The sequence below is a fragment of the Chaetodon trifascialis genome, chromosome 10, assembly GCF_039877785.1.
Source record: "Chaetodon trifascialis isolate fChaTrf1 chromosome 10, fChaTrf1.hap1, whole genome shotgun sequence".
Lineage (NCBI taxonomy): Eukaryota > Metazoa > Chordata > Actinopteri > Chaetodontiformes > Chaetodontidae > Chaetodon > Chaetodon trifascialis.
In genome coordinates, this window is record NC_092065.1 from 1,903,213 (window position 1) to 1,926,278 (window position 23,066).

General features: G+C 43.4%; 1 protein-coding gene across 1 annotated transcript in view; it reads left to right on the plus strand.

Annotated features, from left to right (window-relative positions):
* poc1b (POC1 centriolar protein B) overlaps positions 1–12,815 on the plus strand; it is a 69,952-nt gene extending 57,137 nt beyond the window's left edge. Inside the window, exons 11-12 of the mRNA XM_070972220.1 lie at positions 10,830–11,129; positions 11,943–12,815. Coding sequence (XP_070828321.1) covers positions 10,830–11,129; positions 11,943–12,101 — 459 coding nt within the window. The 3' untranslated portion in view covers positions 12,102–12,815. The remainder of the gene's footprint in view (positions 1–10,829; positions 11,130–11,942) is intronic.
* The last annotated feature ends 10,251 nt before the right edge of the window (positions 12,816–23,066 follow it).

Below are 23,066 nucleotides of genomic sequence, written 5' to 3' on the forward strand. Positions count from 1 at the left end.
TTGTTGCAGTTCTACAGTGTGTGTTATTATGCGTACAGCTGTGTTATCTTGACAGAGAAGAGACAGTTCAGTGTGTGTTTCAGTGGATATTGTGTGTACATCAGTGCTGGAGATGCACAGATCAGCTGCCATTGAACCGAGGCCGGTGCTGTTTTTTTTTTTTGTTATTTTGTTGCTTGTATTGGAAGTGTTTACTGTTCCCATTCGTGTGTGTGTGTGTAATGTGGTCAGAAAACACAGCGCATGGCGATTCGCCGCCGAGCAGGATATTTTCGTCTTCATGTGTGGGTGGCTGCTGTGCGGATGTCGGAGACAGACAGATAGGGGAGAGAGAACGAGGGAGGAAGGGTGAGAAGTAAAGAGGATGTATCCACTTCCTCAAAGCCACATGAAACTCCTCGCGGCTTCCTGCTTGTCTTTCAGTTCAGCCTTTTTTAAAAGCACCAACATTGCAGGACAAAGATCCTGTTGGATCAGATCGGTGGCTCCAGCTAAACTATAGTTACATGATAATCTGTGCTCATGTGACACGTTTTCTTAGTGTGTGTGTTTTGGTGTCATTACAGTTTGTCCACATGTGAGTGACAGCACCCTGAACCGTGCGTGCTTTGTTTGAAGAGCAACAATGCTGTGGTGCGAGCGTGGATGGAGCACCTGGGTACATGACAATTAGCTGTGAGAGAGATGAATGGAACACAAAGCCTCTGATGTGGTGTCTTACCGACAGGAAATGGAGCCTTCAGACGCTTCAGACCTCTCACCAGTTGCACCTTCCACCTGACTTCCTGTTAAAGGTTAGCGGTTAGGAGTGGAGGATGTGTGTGTGTTGCTGTTCTTTAGCACACAGGACGCAGCCTACACACAGTGTACTAATGTTGCTGTACTAGTACTAGCACTGCAGTCCCCCCTGCTGCTGCAAATACCTGCTTCTGCTCCTTCGTCTACAAACCTGTATACTGCTACTGCAGCTAAAACTGTTACTACAACTGGTGCTGCTTCTTTTCTAATACTAGTTCTACCATGATTAAGTGGGCATTCAGACTGAAAACAGTCCTGTCTGGAATAAGTGCAACGGGGCTGTGTTGATTAGACGATGAAATATGATCCTGGAAGGTTGGTTTGATTAATAAATCCATAAGTTTGAAGCAAGATGCCAAAACTCTGCACAGCGGTTTGTAGAAGTCAAACAGGATTTTCTAACTCTAGAAAGTTACTAAATAATCAGTATTCTACCAAGAGTGTTTGCTGGTGGGTATTTCTTTTTGGATGATGTTGCAGCTTTTGCCTCACAGTGAAAGTTGAGTGAGCTTCAACTTTTTTGCCTTTTTGACGTTTTTTTGTTTGTTTTGTGTTGTTTTCCACCGGGGACTCTATGCCAGCACCCCTACTGCAAGGTGACACATTCAAATGAATGAAGGCGCTGCGTTTTCGGCACAGGGCTAATGATTGTCTAAGTACTGGCCCTTAATCGCTGCTGCTGCCGCCTCTGCAGCAACAACCAAACCACAATCCGCTGTTTTCTTGTCATTCTGTAATTTCATGCAACGTTGTTGCCCTCTACTGCATGACTTTTTAATTTTTTTGGGAAAAAATATTACACCCTATTTTGGGGGAGCTTTGGGGTCCCTGATCCTACATCAATCATAAAATTTAAACCCCCCCCCCAACAGATTTTGGTTTGTTGCTTCAAGGCAACGATGTGCGATAAGGGTAATAAAACACCAAGGTTTTCTAAAGTAAGTTATATTAGTGGAACAACATGTTATCCATGTTTTTAAAGTTTTTATTTGATCAAACCACTCAACAAATAGAATATTCAAATAAACAAGCAATTTATTACAAACACATTGCAAACAGTTACTCTTGCATTCATACACATGCACACGCGCGCGCACACACACACACACCAATTCGGATGTCAGGTGAGACACCAGAGGTGTATTTTCATCTTCCTCCCGTCTCTCATTGTTGTTGAAGTTGAGGGATTTCTTTATGGCTTCCCATCTGTTGAGGGTCATTGTGTCTGCTACTAGGGACACTCGGGTGGCTTTGTTTCAAAACATCTTGGTTGCTGGCTGACCAAGAAGAAGATATCCTTTATTGTCACACCACAGAGTACATGCACACACCATGCTTGGTGAAATTTCGTCTCCGCTTTTGACCCATCCTGGTAGTCCTCTGCGGCAGACCAGGAGCGGTGGGCTGCCATCCGACAGGCGCCCAGGGACCCAGTTTCTTTTTCGCCACAATTGGTAAGGTGGTGAACTTCATGCATGTTTTTTAGAAGGGGGTTTAAGTTTATGGAGGATACCCCAGGTGAACACAGGGAGAACATGCAAACACAGAAAGGCCCCTTTCCTCTCGAGCTAAGGGCAGCAGGCACCGAAGGCATGGTGGAGGACACGCCCTCAGCACCCACAGTGCCCCAGGTGGGAATTGAACCCCGGACCTCCTAGCTGTGAGGTGACATTGTTGCCACTGTAGCACCATGCCACCACCAGACCAAAGAGGGATATGTAGACCAGAGTGCCCAGGAACTGCTCTAATTCATTGGTGGTAAGGTTGAGGGGCTTGTTGGGGTCACACTGAATTGCATACAAATTGGATTCCTCTACAATAACTTCAAGAATCTCCTCAGAGAAGAACTTTCTGAAGTATTGGAGGGGGGACATGATGTCATCAGCTATTGGCAGTTGGTCCTGCCATTCTGGGTAGGCATCAGTGTTGGCGTTGTGGAGACTTGCTGTCTTGAGGCTGGTTTTCCCCTGAACAGAAGAAAAATGAAGCAATGCACATATTATGCGCAATGCACATACATATACATATTAGAAATAAATAAATGCAACAGGAACACTTGCATGCCCCCCCCCCACCTCACATTCCTGCTTCTTCCTTCCATAAAATGTCTTTATATCCATGTCCTGTATCAGCATGAGTAGATTGTAAAGGAAAAACATTGACCATGATCATTTATGCATTCAAAAACATCTCCATACACACACATGCTAATGCATTATATTGCCTGAACAAAATTGGGCTAACTGCACAATGTTGCCCTGAGGCAACAAATGAAAAACCACAGTTTTAGTATATGAATAAAAACAAAATAAGTATTTAAACAATTAAACATGCTTCCTTGCACACTCATGCACATGCACATATTTTTTGGTATAAAGTTATTTCAATTTAAACATGTTAAAAAGTGACATTTATCTTACCAATTGGTGGCAATGGGGCAATGTGTCCCATGTGGCTCGACTTACCGAAAGGACTGCTCCACCCCCAAACAAAAGGCCATGCCAACTTCAAATCGTCATTTCATTGGATAGAGATGTGTCTGGTAGTATTATTTTAAAAATATATATAATTTTTCTTTTAAAGGGCCAGTGTGGGATCTAAAAATGTGGTTTGTTGCCTGAGGGCAACGGTATGCAGTAGAGGGATCGTTTTAGTTTTTATTCCACATCTGTAATGCAGCTTGTGCTGCTTAAAACATGTACATAACAATTTTACATAATAATAGTACATAAACATGTCGTGAACACTGGAAGGCATGAATCGTATCGAATCGGTGTTATAGACAGACATGATGGTACATTGTGCTGTTATCTAATTTCCTGTGTTCTCTCACAACAACGTGGGCCCCACCATCCTCAAGGCAGAGGCCTTGGCAAACCGACTCTGCTTCCAGAAGCTCATTTTTGGGATGTGCAATGTGACTTCTGTGGTTAAGGATGCAGATAAGAGGGATGGAGGGGTACCTACTAGGAAGAGTTGGGGTCACCTTTATACACAGAACCTGCTGTGGAGGTCAAAAAAACACGGGGTCATCTGTATCTGTAACGTTGCTCCACTCTCCAGTCAGCACCAATCCCATTGTTATTCATTTATTGATGCACACTTCAAAAGTACAGGATGCGTTGGTGCACGGCAGGGTTTATGTTATCCTGTCATTACTGGTGCACCTTTAAAGGGAAAATCAGTTGAAGTCCGATTTATTGAAATCTCTCCATCATAACTTCGTTTGAAAATTATTCCAAAGTTAGATGTTAAACTCTTCTGGCTCTACACACTGGTTCCCCCGATGCTTGTCTCTCACTCCTCTCCCAATTCGGTCCATTAAGGGCTTATTTTGACCAAACCAGAGTTGGTGGTGATTGTTGGAACATTGGAAAGGCCAACCAAGAAAGTTTTGGTGAGTTTCATTTTGTTTGTCTCAAGTTTGAAAAAAGCGTGTTACGATGATAAAATTAGTGTTTCTGTAAATGGAGTCTGGTGGCTGTGGCGGGAGCAGCTTTGTATGGTTAAACAAAAAGGATCTTACTTTTTAATAGAAAGGGATCCTTTCCATCATGTTGTCAGACTCTTAGAGTAATGATCTGAGCCTGTCAGTGGCAGAAACACTTAGTGGACATTGACGGTGTGCAAACGCCTGGAGGGACATTACAGGACATCCAGGACATGTGGACCAGCACCAAAAGCCTGATGCATTTGGTAATTAAAGAATGTGATTAATGGTTTAAAGCATCTCTTACAATATATGCAATATTTTTTAATTCAATGTTTAACTTTATAGATTAAATTGTGCACAATTTTGACTGTTTGAATATTTTCTTACCGTTAGACTAATCGACTAGTTTAAGTTTAAACTTCCGTTTAATCATCAGGGAAATTAGTTGTTAGGAACGTCTCGTCATCTGAGGACCCAGCAGAGGATAAAATGGTTTCTGACATGATTCATTTGGGTTTGGTATCTTCACCAGTTCTTCACCAGTTGGCCACAGTTTTTAATGTACTGCCGTGTTTGGTCTTAGTTTAGAGTCTCACTGAGTTCAAGAGGGTTGCCTACATGTGACTGCATGTGGAGAAGAGGGCCCTGACTGCTGTTAATAATCAAGGGATTCTGGAGAGTGACTCCAGCTGTGTGAGTTGTATTTGAGTGTGTGGTGGTTGTTGAGCGAACAATTATTTGTGTGTGTGTGTGTGTGTGTGTGTGTGTGTGTGTGTGTGTGTGTGTGTGTGTGTGTGTGTGTGTGTGTGTGTGTGTGTGTGTGTGTGTGAGTGTCTGTCTGTCTGTCTGTCTGTCTTTTGGTACGGGTGGCAGCTCAGTATGTGTGTGCACCATTAATGTTTGCTGTTTGTGTTGGTTTCCAGAGGGAAACCATTTGTTTGTGTGTGTTGGTCTGTAAATGGTCAGTAAATCTTAATCTTAATCTTAAAAAAGTAGAAAACTGAAACCAGGGCGGAGGTTCAGGGCCAGCTAATGCCTCCTTTGATTCTTAATGAGGATTTCCTCCCTCCATGGAGCCCACTTTATTAACGACATTACATGGCATCCTGTGACCGGGATCACTAACCATCACAGGACCAATTTCAGTACCACAGCAAGCGTCTAATACAGGAAAGGAGGGGCGAGGTTGCTCCGTGGGTTCACACTGGAGTTAGACTAATAAAGGTTTCAGAGGCAGATGTCAGTATTCTGTGTCCACTGTGTTCTAATTTGGCAATTTTCAGCAACTTCTGTTTCATTGTTATTTATTTTTAGAACATTGTTCCATCATAATTAGTTCTATTTGAGTATGCAATCAATCAATCTGAGTCATATCCAGCATCTCAAACGTAGATGATAGAAAGTGGCCGGAATCAGATTTTTTATAAAAATAGTGCTCACACACAGCGCTTAATCACCAACATGACCTCTTTTTAGATTGAATTACTCACATAAAGAGGTGGATTCTTTTATTTCAACTCATTCTCATCCCTCTCTCTGTCTGCAGAGCCTCTCAGATGAAGCCCTGCTGCAGTGTCATCGTGACATGTCGCATGAAGGGTTCAGGAGGAAGCAAAGCAGCGGTTTATTTACTGCTGTCTTAACAGATGGAGCCTGACAGTTGCTAATAGTCCATTTCCTGTGTGCGCCACAGTGAGCGTCAGGCTTAACCACCCGCAGACATGTTTGATTGGCTGATTGTGAGAGGCACTCACGCTACTCTTCTGAAAGAGCTCACAAATATTGCTAATTGGACTGTGAAGAGATGAAAAGAGGTGTGTATGTGTGTTTCTGTGTGAGCGTGTGTGTTCGTGTTTTTGATCAATGAAACATGAGAATGGGACAGTATTACAAGATTTGGTGTACTTCTGTAAAGATCACAATACTGCATGTATACTTTCAAAAACTACACCTTCTGTTGATTCCCGTCGTGTTATCCAGCACAACTACTCCCCCTGAGTCTTTCCTGCCGATGATGTCAAAGTGACAAACACTTGAATGTTTCTGCGGTGGTTCCCATTTGTCATCATTGCCCCTGCACATGTCTGGCTGGACTTTTACCTTTATGTTGTCTTTACATTATTTCGACCTTGAACAGCTGTTCCTGCAAACGTTTTATTCAACACTTTCATTTGAATGCATCCATTAACCCCATGTCACTTAGATTACTTTAGAAGTGTCACTTCATAGATTTGGTGCAGTCAAGCTCTCACCTTAAGCAGTGCTTATAATATTTGTCACATTACGGTCAACATGTAAGCAGAGTCAGTGTTTGGCATCAGGAGGGCAGGCAGCTCTGCGTGAATACTAAACATCATGATGCCCGAGAGCCCATCTGTGTCCTCTCCAGTGGACAGGACGCTCGGACCAATGTGACAGACCACCTTATGAGGCGTGCTCACCCTGCTGCTTTCTATTTACAATTCAGATTTTAGTCATTTACTGTCACTTAAAAAGGAGGCCTGACCTGCAGCGAGTCACATCCACTGATGAAATGTTGTATCTGTGCTGTTGAATATATGCAGAGCATTGAGAGCGCTGAGTGTATATCTGAAAAAGACTGGTTTGTTAACTAGAGCATCATTCCAGAATAAGATGTTCTCCATTTTCAGTCATTTTTTGAAGACGTTGACATCTGACAGAATGATTATAGATGAAACGGTGAAATGAAACTTATTAGCACTGGAAGATCGCTGCTCACTGCACGAGGTGGATTTTCAGAGCAAAATAATAAACACCAGAGCAGTTTGTTGAAGATGAGTATGTGGCTGCAGGGGAGGAGGAGGGACAAGGGCAGGGGAGGTGATTGTGAAGGAAGGCGCAACATCAGAGAGGCCCTTCAATTAAGATCAAACAGCTTTTTTATGTAAGGGTCACAGTATCTGAGCTTCCTGCCAAAAGAGACAGCGCAGCTAATTCTGGTGCTTATGCTAATCATGTTTTTGATCAGACATCTGCGATTTGATTCAGGAGTAAAGGGGAGGCTATTTTTGATCTGTTTTCTCATGAGGATCCTTTTGATCGTAAACATCACAGCTACTGTTAACATCCTAACATAGGCTGCTCCTTGGATGACATTGCCACGTTAGGTGAATCTTCTGCGGTCATGTGACATTCTCAGCAGTATTAGCAATGTACAGTCATCAGTTAGCATCTGCATCTGATCATCAGCCACGCAGCAACACTTGGAAACTATTGCAGTAAGAATTCATAATCATTGTACACTGTGGAACGTTTACTTGACTTACTACACAAAGCACACCCATTATTTTGAACCCTTGTGACCTTTTATGAAGTGTTCTGCACCGACGGCCCTTCCTTCCCAATGCCACATGGAGACAGTGTGGACATTGTTGCCTAACCATCATCACAGGGGCACTGTCACATCACTCCAAATATCCGGTTATTATCACAATGGCTGGTCTGTGTTCTGCCACCCTGGCCTAACCACCCACTCATCTCCACGCTCACACCTCTACTGAGAGAGGATTTTACCTCAGAAATGGCCCTCAGAATGATGAGCTCCTTGTTTTGGATGTCATGCTTTAGCTCCATGTGTCTTGAAAGTATTGTAATTTGTCACCTGTTGACAGAGCTTCTGTCTGAGCTTCACTCAGTTCATTTGATTAAGTGGCCTGGTATCACTGTAGATCTGCATGATCACATGATTTCGCACATTCTTCTGCATACCTGATAGTAATGGTTACCAATGGGCACTTTTATGTGCATCTAACTTGCTGTTCGAGGACAGATGTTTTATTTTTCTATATCTGTAGCAGAATTCTCAATAAATCACATTATGCTTCTCTATATTTGCCCTGTATTCTGCTGCAGCTTCTGCAGGAATCATTAGTTTCATATAATCCACCGTGTGTGTGTGCTTTTATGTGTTTGAATGTGGCCATGTGTGTGCGCATTGATTTAGCAAGGAGGCCAGCCGGGGTACCCTGCCTGTTAAATGTTTGATTGCACCCAAACTTCCTGGCAGAGGAGGGGCACAGAGGCATGGAGGTCGGCATCTGCTGAGCGTAAATGAGCTGAGCAGATGTGGACCAGATGTGGCCAAGGATGAGGGGGATGGAGGGACAAAGAAGGAGGAATAAGGAGAAAAATGTGTATAGATAGCAAGAGACTCGCCGTCCACACACACTGACTTCTTTGTTCACCTCCGCTAAGGAGTTTAGAGAAACCCTCCCTCCTCCTTTCTTCACACACACACTCATCCACTGCCCTGCTCCTCCCTCCATCACTCCTTCCTCTCCTGCCTCCCTTTGAAGTGAAGACATTGTGCAGGAAGCAAACCGGAATCAATTGCTACATGCATTAGGCCAGGAATGTGTGACACCCTCCTCCTTTTCACCCTTCTCTTCCTTCTCTTCCTTCTCTTCCTTCCTTCTCCATCCTCCTGACACATCCGTCATTTATTTCTTCCCTTCTGCTCCTCTTCATGCGCTCCACACACCACCTGCTCTCTTCTTCCACCTTTCACATAAGGCCCTCCTATTATTTTGGGCAAAAGTCCAACTTTGCCTCACTTGGTGCGCATAGACACTGATCTGAGTACAGCTGTCATGGTTGTGTCATTGTCTGCTGTTTTGAGAGTGTGTGAGTGCTGATCTGCGGCAAATGCAGATAGCTAGGATAGCTTTGAATAATAATAAAAAACAATACTCTTGACTTAGATGCTCTGGTGAGAACAAATGCTCCATCTCTTTTGAGATTCACTTGTTTTGGCTTCACTTTCTTGCCACATGAGCTGAAAACTCTGTCAGGTCAGCCAAAGTTGGAGCAGAAGTCTTGTGACTCCAAAGTTTGAATTGCAAACTCCCAAATGTTGTCACTGGTGCCTTTGAGCAACATCACTTTAAGCAAGCTTTTCAGCAGACATCATACTGTGCCTGCTCTGAGAAGCTACTGTTGTGCATGTGTGAAGCTGTTTCAATGTGAAGTCATGCTCAGCTCTCTGGCCAGATAGATGATGATGAACGAGGAAAATGTGTCGCTGGTAAAACTGAACATTATGTTCTCTCTTTTTTCTGTCTCTCTTGCCATGTGTTTTTCTCTACCCATAAAAATCATTTTGTCATGAACGCTGTCACTTAGAGTAAAAGACGTACAAATGAAGTAGATTTTGATCCTGTTGTCCTCTGTGACTGTAGGTCTCCCTGCCTGCAGAGACTGCAAATAATCATGTGAACTTGTCTTAAGTTACTCCATCAGTCACAGAATCTGCTGGTCTGTCAGTAATCCAGCCACAAGTCATCCACATCCTTCAGTTGGCCAAGTTTAAACAGGCTCAAGGCCCACTTCAATGACAGAACAACAAGACAGGAAGGATGTGGCTAATCGAAACGTTATATATTGCTTTTGCACATTAGCCAGGTTAATTCATATTTCTATGCTTTTTTCTCCCTCCTGCTTTGAGATGTAGGCTCCATACCTCAGGCTCCTTTATGGTGGGTTTTCAGTATTATTATAAACAACTAAATCTTTAACTCCCTCCAGCTCTGACACTTCAGTTGACGCTTCAGCTCCATCTAGAACTTGCACTTCAGTGTAAAGGTCAGCTCCATCCAGTTCTTAAACTTCAACGGACATTTCAGTTCTACCTTCACTTTAACTCTTTTGAACGCCTACAGCTCCACTACACTTCAGCTCCATTCAGTGCTCACACTTCAACCAACGCTTAAAGTCTGTGTAGTGTTTACACTCCTGAACCATCAGCTATTGTCTGATCATCATTTAGCCTCTGGGGGAAACAGCCAATGTTTCGGGCTTCTGGTGTAGCCAGCGGAAATCTGGATAACGGATATCCGAGCCAAGGCTTCCTCTTCCATGTGCCAGTTATTGTTTATCATCCGATTAGCAACTTTCAAACACTACAACAGCTTGACATTTCAGATAATCTCTATGCTAATACTACAAACCGAAAGCAGAACGCTTCTGATACCAAATCTTTCCTGTGTTCATGTGCCGATGTCTGTTAAAAGAGATTAGATCAACATCCTCTCAGACACTTTTTCTCTCTTTTCTCCACTGACCCTTCAGATGATGCTTCGGCTCATTTTAGCACTTATGTGTCAAACTCTTACAGCTCGATCCCAGAGTGACTCTTTAACTCCTTTCAGCACTTGTGCTTCAACTGAAACTTAAATGTAGGAGTCACTCCATCTCCTTTCAGTGCTCCAGCTTCAGTTCCCACATCAGTCTCTTCAACTGTTAAACGCATTTCAAAAGCTCCAAGAAATCAACATTTTAAGACATTCAAGTTGTTTCAAATGTGGCCCTCGCTCACTGTTTGCATCCTTTACATTTCCACCGGGGTGTTGAAGCAGGCTCAACGCTTACAGGTGCCTTTAATGGGCTATTATTTTGATAGCCCATTGTTTTCATGGTGGTTTGATTCAGAGTTTCTTCTGGAGTACAATGCGTCTGATGAGGGCAGAATTTATGGCAGACCTGAGCACAGCAGTTATGTCAAAGAAAACACCTGCAAATAGAGAGCACAAAGCACTGAAAATCAATCAGCTGATGACCAGTCTTTTGCTTTCATCTCCAGCTTTTAAACGGTCCGACACACTTTATGCCCACGCAGGCTGCCGCCAACAGTCACCACTCCAACGGCTTGCGCCCACATCACACGGGCAGTTCAAGAGGGGAAGGATGGATGGGAGAGGAAAGCGCCGGGAGGGCAGGTGCGACTGCCGGGAGCCAGACTGGGGCTGGTGGGAGAGGAAGAGGAAGGAGAGAGGAAGAGGAGAGAGCACAGACGCACCCACTAGGAGTTCTCTCCGGTCATCCATCATGTCTGGAGTCCACCCTGCAGCACATTGTTCGGCAGTTGGACATTCTCACGCAGGTCAGTTAAACCAAACTGTCAATGCCAATTGAAGACACTGACGGGGTGTGACGTGTCTGGGGCAACAGGTTACTGCTGGAAGTGAATAATTGTCCGTGAGAGGGGTTTAACCCCAATGTCGGCTCACGTTCACCAATCAAAATGTCCCAGACTGCAATACTGATTCTACTGCAATATATTTCTCTTAATGAGAAAGCTGGTTGAAGCTGGTTTTTAACCCACTTGTCAAACCTGCAGAAACTGAGGCCAAGTCAAATAAAGACATTAAACACAAACCAGAGGCCAGCCCAGGTTTGAACAGGTGTCAGTAGCAGCTGATCAGTGAGAGACACAGCGAGCTAATAATTGAGCTTCCTGAAGCAGTGCTTGTTACTGGAGGATGTAATATAATTTATGTTATATTTAGCAGTTATTTTTAATGATAATTCATTAACTCTGGGTTCTGTCTGTTAACAGTTTGAGTTTTCTGTGCATTTATCACAGAATGAAAGTCAACACCGACGTGCTGTTCTGTTTCGAACTTGAGAGAGTGGCCAACTAACTATTTGATGCTATTCATGAAAAAAAAAAAGAAACATAAACTGTAAAACGATCTAGATGTAAAATAATTCATTCAGGCCAAAATGGTGCTCTCCTGAAAAACACCCTGAAGACGGAACAGCCTCCTCACTCTTCTGTTATTTGTCCATAATGGCCACAGGATTGACTTCCAGGCTCTGATCTCTGCTCCTCTGATGTTCTACTTCTGTAATTATTCTATTGCTGCTTTAAACTGATGGTCCCTTCCCTCCCACCCCACCTTCTCAAACACAGACTGTTTCAGTGCTGGAGGAGCGTCTCACCCTGACTGAGGACAAGCTGAAGGAGTGTCTCCTCCACCAGTCCCAGATTCTGAAGGAGGTGCAGTCATCAGAAGGGAGGCAGAGGATGGAGAGTGAGGAGATGGACGGATCACCTGTCCATTTCATCTGAGGACGAGCTCACCGGCCCTCAGACTGTGGCACAAACACACACACACCACACACACACCAAGTTGTGTTGCTTAACCCCAAGACTGCTCGACATGAGTGTGTGTGTGTGTGTGTGTGTGTGTGTGTGTGTGTGTGTGTGTGTGTGTGTGTGTGTGTGTGTTTAGTGGTCTCTCTCAGGGGTCAGTGGGTTAATCAGGATTGGGCTGGGATCGTCTTTATGTGTGTGGATGTGTGTGTGTATGTGTGTAATAGCAATATATTTTCTCTTTGTCTTTCTTCACCTCTTAAGGATATCCAGCTGTACAGCCAAGCAAAGTCTGGCTGGGACATTCCAGTGTGTGTGGGGGTGTGTGTGTGTGTGTGTGTGTGTGTCTGTCTGTCTGTCTGTGTGTGTGTCTGTCTGTGTGTGTGTCTGTGTCTGTGTCCGTGTCCATGTGTGTGCGTGTGGATATGGATGTTATATCCAATTGAGACAGCTGCAGCTATGAAAACAGACGCTACTTGTTTGCTGTATGACCCGTGTGTGTGTGTTTACATGTGTACTGTTGTGTGTTAGCACGTTTTAGCAGTCAGTTACTTCTGCAGTAACATTTTTCATTGTAATCTTTTTGCATCTTTGCATAAAACCATCTGATTTTAAGACTCAGTGTGTATTGCCTCAAACACACATCAAATAAATATCATTCATATGAATAAATCCTCTGTTGTGTTGCACTAATGTCATTAGTATTGTCTGTATCTCTGTCCAGACAAACGCTGATAACACCCCTTACACCTTACACACTTTAACCCTCATCTTATGTTTACACGTCTTTTATAAGTCTAACAGGTTGCACCAGCAAAAAAACAAAAAAAAGTTTGCATTTAGATGAGTCAGCGTGTGGAATCTCAGTGCTGCCAGAAAAAGCATTTTGACTTTCTAGGTCAAACATTTGAGATTCTACAGTAATTCTACATATGATGATTTGTCAAAACGTTATACAATGACAGTAAGAGTATAACGTATGAGATAGTTTGTTATTGTTAGCTCTTATTTTTTCATAAAATACACTGACATACAATCAAATCAAGCTTACGGTGGGTACGGAAAGCATTCAGACCCCCTTAAATTTTTCACTGTTATATTGCAGCCATTGAAATCAGGTAAGTTCATTTTTTTCTCATTAGTGTCCACACAGCACCCCATGTTGACAGAAAAACACAGAATTGTTGACATTTTTGCAGATTTTAAAAAAAAAAATACTGAAATATCACACAGACATAAGTATTCAGACCCTTTGCTCAGTATTTAGTAGAAGCACGCTTTTGAGCGAATACAGCCATGAGTCTTTTTGGGAATGATGCAACAAGTTTTTCACACCTGGATTTTGGGCTCCTCTGCCATTCCTCCTTGCAGATCCTCTCCAGTTCTGTCAGGTTGGATGGTGAACGTTGGTGGACAGCCATTTCAGGTCTCTCCAGAGATGCTCAATTGAGTTTAAGTCAGGGCTCTGGCTGAGCCATTCAAGAACAGTCACAGAGTTGTTAGTGAAGCCACTCCTTCGTTGTTTTAGCTGTGTACTTCAGGGTCATTGTCTTGTTGGAAGGTGAACCTTCGGCCCAGTCTGAGGTCCTGAGCACTCTGGAGAAGGTTTCGTCCAGGATATCCCTGTACTTAGCTGCATTCATCTTTCCTTCGATTGCAACCAGTCGTCCTGTCCCTGCAGCTGAAAAACACCCCCACAGCATGATGCTGCCACCACCATGCTTCACTGTTGGGACTGTATTGGACAGGTGATGAGCAGTGCCTGGTTTTCTCCACACATACTGCTTAGAATTATGGCCAAAAAGTTCTATCGTGGTCTCATCAGACCAGAGAATCTTATTTCTCACCATTAATTCAATTCAATTCAATTCAATTCAATTCAATTCAATTCAATTCAATTCAATTCAATTCAATTCAATTCAATTTTATTTGTATAGCGCCAAATCACAACAGAAGTTGTCTCAGGACACTTTCCATATAGAGCTGGTACAGACCAAGCTCTTTTATCTACAAAGAAACCAACAATTCCCCCATGAGCAAGCACTTGGCGACAGTGGCGAGGAAAAACTTCCTTTTAACAGGCAGAAACCTCGAGCAGAACCAGACTCTGGGTGGGCGGCCATCTGCCTCGACCGGTTGGGTGAGAGAGGAAGAGCAAGAGAGGGAGAGTGAGACAGACAGACAGACAGACAGACAGAAATGCAGTCAGAGAGAGAGAGAGACAGAGACAGAGAGACAGACATGCAGTCACAGTAACAGTGACAGTGGATGTAATAACAGCAGTAGCAGTTGCAGTGGATGTCAGGCAGGGCCAAGGCAGGAGATGCAGCTGAAATCCACAATCCAGATTCAGCCACTGTCCATGGGAACCTGCAAGACGACAAAGCACAGAGACTCCGGGGAAGGAGCTAAGTTAGTAACACGCCGTGGTAGGACATGAGAGCGTGCGGATGGAGAGGGACAGAAGGACAGAGGAGCTCGGTGTATCTTTGGATGTCCCCCGACAGTCTAATCCTATAGCAGCATAACTAGGGGCTGGTCCAGGACAAGCCTGAGCCAGCCCTAACTATAAGCTTTATCAAAGAGGAAAGTTTTAAGCCTACTCTTAAATGTAGAGACGATGGCCGTTTCTCAATACCAAGTACGCCAAGTTCGGACTTACGAACTTGGCAGTTCAGACTTAGCAAGTTCGACTTGGGAGTACAGTCTCTCCAGGACAGGAGGACGCAGGACCGTTATTCTGCAATTGGGACGGCAGCGTACTTGATGACGTTAGCAGGACGACACATCTCCGAAAACTTTGGAGCAAATTTTAAGCTACGCGCTATCGTGATGAATCGACCACAGATTTTAAGTTTTAACATCCACTTTCTCACATAAAATAATCTTAAAACCACATTCCGTACTACTAAAACAGCAGTATTTCGAAACTTGTAACTTATAGTTGTGAGTCCTCTCCTCTGGCATCGTTGCGACGAAATGCATTCTGGGATACGTGGTTGCCCCAAGTCCGCACAAGTCACCATCCGATGCATCCTCGATAAAGTGGGAGGGGCAAGAACACATCCGGGCATTTGAGTGTACTTGTCGAGATGCGGACTTGTGAATTGGAACAGTACTTGGACTCAGAGTGATGACGTTTCTCAAGTACACGAGAACACAAGTACAGAGAAGAACGCATATTGAGAAACGGCCAGTGTCTGCCTCCCGGACAAAGACTGGAAGATGGTTCCACAGGAGAGGAGCTTGATAGCTAAATGCTCTGACTCCTGTTCTGCTTTTTGAGACTTTAGGAACCATAAGTAGACCTGCATTCTGGGAACGCAGTGTTCGAGTAGGGCAATAAGGTACTATGAGCTCTTTAAGATAAGAAGGTGCCTGGCCATTTATGGCTTTGTAAGTAAGGAGGAGAATTTTAAACTCTATTCTAAACTTTACAGGGAGCCAGTGCAAAGTGGCAAGTATTGGAGAAATATGATCTCGCTTCCTGGCTTTTGTCAGAACACGTGCTGCAGCGTTCTGGAGCAACTGGAGAATATTCAGCAACGAATTTGGGCAGCCTGATAGTAAGGAATTGCAATAATCCAGCCTGGAAGTTACGAATGCATGGACTAGTTTTTCTGCATCATTTTGAGACAAAATATGCCTGATTTTTGCAATATTACGTAGGTGAAAAAAGGCAGTCCTTGAAATTTGTTTTACATGGGAGTGAAAGGACATGTCTTGGTCAAAGATGACTCCCAGATTCTTTACAGTGGTGCTGGAGGCCAGCGCAATGCCATCCATAGCTGCTATGTCATCAGAAAGTGACTTTCTAAGATGTTTAGGGCCTACTACTATAACTTCAGTTTTGTCCGAGTTTAGCATCAGAAAATTGCAGGTCATCCAGGTCTTTATGTCATGAAGACATGCTTGTAGTCTAGTTAACTGACTGGTTTCTTCCGGTTTCATTGATAAATATAGCTGGGTATCATCTGCATAGCAATGAAAATTTATTGAGTGCTTCCTGATAATCTTACCTAAAGGAAGCATATATAAGGTGAATAGAACTGGTCCAAGCACAGAACCCTGCGGAACTCCATAGCTGACTTTAGTGAGCACAGAGGAGTTGTCAACGCGTACAAACTGAGAGCGATCTGACAAGTAGGATTTAAACCAGCTTAGCGCAGTTCCCTTAATGCCAATGAAATGTTTCAGTGTCTGCAATAGGATGCCATGGTCAATGGTGTCAAATGCAGCACTAAGATCCAATAAGACTAGTACAGAGACAAATCCTTTATCAGATGCAATTAGAAGGTCATTTGTAACTTTAACCAGTGCTGTCTCTGTGCTATGATGCACTCTAAATCCTGACTGGAAATCCTCGAATAAACTATTATTGTTTAGAAAGTCGCACAGCTGATTGGCAACTGCTTTCTCAAGAGTGAGAAATCCTGGAGTCCTTCAGGTGTTTTTTTTTTAGCAAACTCCATGCAGGCTTTCATGTGTCTTGTACTGAGGAGAGGCTTCCGTCGGGCCACTCTGCCATAAAGCCCCAACTGGTGGAGGGCTGCAGGGATGGTTGACTTTCTAGAACTTTCTCCCATCTCCTGACTGCATCTCTGGAACTCAGCCACAGTGATCTTTGGGTTCTTCTTTACCTCTCTCACCAAGGCTCTTCTCCCCCGATTTCTCAGTTTGGCCGGCCAGCTCTAGGAAGGGTTCTGGTCTTCCCAAGCATCTTCCATTTAAGGATTATGGAGGCCACTGTGCTCTTAGGAACCTTAAGTGCAGCAGAATTTTTTTTTGCAACCTTGGCCAGATCTGTGCCTTGCCACAATTCTGTCTCTGAGCTCTTCAGGCAGTTCTTTTGACCTCATGATTCTCATTTGCTCTGACATGCACTGTGAGCTGTAAGGTCTTATGTAGACAGGTGTGTGACTTTCCTAATCAAGTCCAATCAGTATAATCAAACACAACTGGACTCCAATGAAGAAGAACCATCTCAAGGTGATATTTCAGTTTTTCTTTTTTAATAAATCTGCAAAAATGTCAACAATTCTGTGTTTTTCTGTCAATATAGGGTGCTGTGTGTACATTAATGAGGAAAAAAAAAAGAACTTAGCAAATGGCTGCAATATAACAAAGAGTGAAAAATTTCAGCAGGTCTGAATACTTTCCGTACCCACTGTATATTTCTAATTTTCAGTTCACTTGAGGGTAACAGTGTCTTCTAAAGATTTGGACTCAATATGTGGCCCTAACTCATCATGTGTCATTGTTAATGTGCTGGCGGTGGTGGGCTTCAATACACTGTGTAACTCTCGCCTGTTATGTGGTGAAGCTCGCTCATCTGATGTGTGTCATGGCCTCTCGTCTCCACCAGTGACTGTAAAGTGTTTTGGCTGGCTCTCACACGGCGCAGAGACTTCAGCTGTTTATGTTTCTCCAGCGGCAGAGATGTGGTGAACGATGCGGCCGGGTCAGGAGGAAGCAGTAAAAAAGCCACATAAAGGGGGAGCTCTCCGCTGGTTGTTGTTTGCCCTCCCCACCACATCCTGAGCTTCCTCCATGGCTATCCTCCCGCTGCTTCTTTTCTCCCTCCCAGTTACATAAAGTGGCGCCGAGACGGGAAGACTTCAGTTTCCATGTGACATTAAAAAGATGAGATGCATAAAATGTGAAATACTCAAATAGAAACATTCATTTCCAAAGAAAAATCAGAATAATTGTAGACCAACATCCGTCTGTTTTCATGTCTGTCTTGTTCTATCCACACAATTGTTCAGAATATTTGTCTGATATGAATAAAAGTCAGCATATATCAGTGTTTGAAGGGTCAGGTCACATAAGTTGATTTACATTTGAAGCAGCCATGTTCTGCTGTTCTGCATTATAATACACAAAACTCTTCACCAAACTAAAACTTAAGTAGCTAATTTGTTTGCTTGCAATAATTTTTCCCCATGTATTCTGGAAAATGTAGGAAATGGCCATTTTAAGATTTATTATTATTATAGAGTTTATTAAAGTGTAACTGGGACGATGTGATAGACTAGATATTAGAGATGAGATTGACCCAAAGTTCACTGACTCATTTGTTCTGGGTTGAGATTTTGACCGTATCACATCTTTAAAGCTCTGGAGTTGTTTCCAAGGTCGAGCGTGAACTGTCAAACTCAACTCTAACAAGAAGTCCTTGATGTGCTCAGAAGAATGAAAAGTATTGAAAGCGTTTAAATACGCTGAATGCCATAAAATCCTGATGTCCAAGATGGTATGTGGGTTGTCCTTGTAACACACAACTGAACCCAAAGTGACTCCTCAATGAAATGAATGAGCCAAGATGACCTCACCGTGCAGAAATGTCCCCTGAAGGCCTCACACTGTTTCCATACCAGTGGAAACACAACACACAAACAAACTCAGCTGTGTGCGTATGTGCGCGTGCAAAAGCAGGAGAGAGAGTCACAAGCAAACGTTTAATAACCAATTTCCACCTTCACTTCCTCTTTGATCTCATTAAGTGCACACACCATGCGTGTGTGCGTGTGTGTGTGTGTGTGTGTGTGTGTGTGTGTGTGTGTGTGTGTGTGTGTGTGTGTGTGTGTGTGTGTGTGTGTGTTCAGCATGTTGGGAACATGCATGATCACATAACCTGTTGATACTGAGCCGGGCTCACAGTTTACTGCTGATGCTGTTGTCTTTGACTTTACAGGCTGTGGAGGCATTTGTGGAAGCAGTGTTCCGATATCTTTTAGTGTTGCACAGATTATCAAGCTGATATTGACCTTTTATCAGAGATCTGCTGGCCTTTGCCTTAATCTCTTTTAAACGTCTCAATCTCTACTTCAACTGTTTCTGTGCAAAATCCCTCTCTCTAATTGGCCACAACCTCTCCGTGTATACCATCATTTTACCCCACATGGTCGACTTGTTGCCTCCTAGCCAGCTCTAGACGGAAGCTAAATATTGTCTTTTGCTCTCCGCTAAACCAGCAGACCCTCATCTTCCTCCTCATCTTTTTCCTGCCACTCTTTTCTCTTTTCGGGAAATTCCCACTCGACCCCGTGGCAGCCGAGGACAAAGCAGGAGGAGAAAGAAGAAGAGGAGGAAGACAGGCAGGAGGAGACCCACGCCTATTGAGTTACAGTGAGTGTCACTCTGAACTCATGATATAGCTTCAACAATAATTGACTCAAGTTTATCTAGTGTGAGCACCTATTTACACCCATGCAGTGACACCTGTTCAAACAGGTGTGTGGCGGGGGGGGGGGGGGGGGGTTGCACGCTGTTCAACCAGTGGCTGCTCTGCTTATTTTTATGCCTCTGTTTGACTTTTCCTCAGCTGCGAGAAAAGTCGCCTGTTTGCCAGAAGGGTTTAAGGACCTGCTTCTGTTGCTTCGCTCATAAAAGAATAAAGGACAAAACAAACAGGTTTTCACCTTCACATGATTGCCATTTAAAGCTCTCACTGCTGATCTGGTCAAATAAAATGCCTGTTTCTTTTCACAGGTCACAAATATGCACAGGAGAGGTCATGTGGTGCAAAATCTAACAGCTAAAATGCACAATTTTATGATATATGACAGAAGCAGTGACCCGTGTGTCAGTCTCGATTTTCCCATCGTGTTCACTGGAAAAAATGTGCCCTAAAACCTTAAAGTACTGTTGGTGATATTCATGTATTAAAGCCCAGTTTTGGGAGCTATAGCTCATTTCAAGGATCCAGGACTTCTGTCATAGCATTCTGGAAAATTTATGAGCTATGCAGGACAGGCTGTGGGAATGATTGACACTTAGAAAGTAAATCACAGCACAACATAACTCCTACAACAATGAGATATTCAGCTGCCACACCATCCAAACTGCCTTACTGCATAATCAGCATCCCTGATAATGTAACATCACACAGTTAGTACAGAATTTCAGTAGGCTCAGGAAATGGTTAGCTAACTCATACGCTTGTTTTTCCGCTCTCAGGCTGGTACACTGTCACACTGGCACAGATTCACAGCAGGGAGCCACTGAGTCATTGGCATGGAAATGTGATGAGAAACTGGAGGATATTGAATCCTCTGTGTCGTCAGCTGTTTCAAGTGTCAGTAGAAGAAATTGGTGTTACAGTTAACTTTGAAAACACTGATGTATCATTTGAATGTGCGTACTATTACTCTAATATCACATCATTTATTTCTAATAACATAAAGGAATTTGTCTTAGTGATGTGCTGCTCATGTAGTGATTGACAACAGTAGATTTGAGCCTGTCACCTCTTAAAACAAAGCTGTTCATATGATTCATTTCATTTCATTTCATAGACGCTTAAAGCGGTAAGATTCAGGTGAATTCAGTCAATCCATTAAGGGACAAGAGAAGAGATGAAAAACATGCATAATTATACAGAATTAATACGTTTTTTCTGCTTTCAAATCCTGTTAACTGGCATACTGAGTAGTCAGCAGGTCTGCATATTTGGTTCATATCCTACATTTGAATTGTTGAGGTAATCACAACACATGTTACATTCATACAGAGTCTATGTTGAATTCATTGAAATCACTTAAACAAGCCAGGACATGTTCCCCTGAGAGACATGTGATCACCACACCGGTCATTGTTTTCTAATGGCTACAGCGGCTTCTTGACACCTACTGTTCTCTCCATAGAACATTTAAAAAAGTGATGGTGGCCTGCTGAAACGAATTCACCTCTGGCACTAACAGCTGTTCGCCACCTCCTTGACTTTGGCCTCTTCGTCAGTCAACTTTCAGTCAGGCAGCCGAGACTGAGCAGCATCCGCCTGATGCAGCGTGGCATGCTGGGACATCTTTGCAGGCTGTTTTCAGCTTAAACACTCGTGGCCTGTTTTTACAGGGCTTAGCGTGTTGAACGCTTATCTCCGGTGAAAAGGGGGGAGTGGATTAAAAAAGTGAGGGGAAAAAGAGAGTGAGCAAGGGAGAAAAAAAAGCTGACTTAAGCACAGTGAAGGTTCAAAGGGACCTCTGCTCCTGCGTGATCTGTTTGTTGTCATTTGATCCCCGAGTTGATTTTCTCCCTTGCTCTTTTTCGGCCTCGCTGTTCCTCTCTTTCACTCACAGGAAACAGAGGGATGCATGTACACAAGGCCTCTGGCAGCAGCTTCAACCTTTTCCTTTCCTTTGTGGGCCAATAAAATGTTATTTGTCTCTTCTCAAACTTCCTGTATCCTGGACACATAGTATACTGAACCCTAAAGTGCCAAGTGCTTGCTCATGGGGGAATTGTTGGTTTTCTGTAGATAAAAGAGCTTGGTTTGTACCAGCTCTATATGGAAAGTGTCCTGAGACAACTTCTGTTGTGATTTGGCGCTATACAAATAAAATTGAATTAAATAGTTTTACCTCCAAGGCATGTAACCTGCTAAAGTTCAGAACCGTCTTACAGGCCAATAAGCCCTAAAGGCCACAGAGAATGCTTTTTACTAATACCAATCATTGAACTTTTTCGAGGAAAAACTGAATGTGTTCTGGACGCCTTTACCTACATTTGTCTAAGATATTTAGATAACGTGTCCAGTGACCATGAAATGTTTTGTGTATGCAAACAGTTTGTGCAACTACAGAGAGCAAACAGCTACCTCAACTACCTCTGAGCGCTTGATTTGCATCAGGCAGAGAAGAGACCCAGTAACCACTGATTTGGTCATTTGCAGGTCAAATTATATTTATGCAGGCTGTGTTTGGTTGAACATGACCATTGTTTCAATGAGGGTGTGTCAAAACCTTTCACTTTCAAACAATGAACCATACTCTTGGAACAACAGAAGATGAGCAGAAATGACATGGGAGGAAGTTCAAATTAAGATTTTGGCAGGATGGAGGACAGTTTTGTGAAATTGTGTGGAGTTTGAACATGAACACGCACCCATGCACTGTGTCTGAACACCATTTTATTTCCAGTTATACTCGTTTTAGTGAAGAGGTGGGGAGATTCAGTTATAGAGGTGTGCATAGCTGCTCACTCTGTTTGAAGCTTTGAAGCTTCAAAATATCAAAATCAACAACATACCATAGGGGGAAGCAGTAGTACAGATAATAACGAGGCTGCAGGGGGCAGCAGGATAGAGGGTGATTAAACACTTTTTTATTTTTATTAGCAGCAGCTGAACAAAGTACCAGAATCAGAAATTGGAGCTAAGTCAGACTTAAGTTCCAAAAAAGAGCATCTGAAGCACTTGACTTGATATCTGGAAGCAAAAGCATTCAAACCTCAAGTTTTAAAGTAAAATCCTGCAAACAAGAAACCAGAACCTGCTGAGACTTTTCCCCGCTGCACACTTTGAATATTTATTAAGCGTTTGCACCAGGACTCGTCTTGGTTTGGTAAAGACAGACTTAACACGGCTCTGAAGGAAAATGCCTCAATCCCGTTTTAGTGATGAGACTGAGCTCAGTCACTTCAGCTCGCTTTCTGACTTATTCCCAGAAAAGTAAAAAAAATAGTCACACTTCCCTCCAGCTCCCTTTCTGCTGCCGGCCTTCCAACATGGCTCAGTTTTCAGTTGTTTTATCTGGTTCCTTTTTCTCTGGAATAAGTGACCAAATGTGGGAACAGTCTCCGTCTCTCAGATAAGGAAGTGGTGGACTTCCTGGCATCTTGGTGTATCATTGGTCCAGAGCCATATAAGTTGAAGTTCACTCAAGTGGATCGCACATCCTTCCTTCCTGGCCGTCCGCAGACTGTTTGGTGAGTGGAGCTCCTGTCACGGCCTCCAGTGTGTGTTTATTTTCTGTCTTTAATATTTTTAAGCTCCAATAATTTAAGAATTTGACTGAAAAATAACAGTTTGTAGGGCTGCACGGTGGAGCAGCAGGTAGTGCACGTGCCTCACAGCAAGAAGGTCGCAAGTTCGATTCCCGGGTCGGGCCTTTCTGTGTGAAGTTTGCATGTTCTTCCCGTGCATGCGTGGGTTCTCTCCAG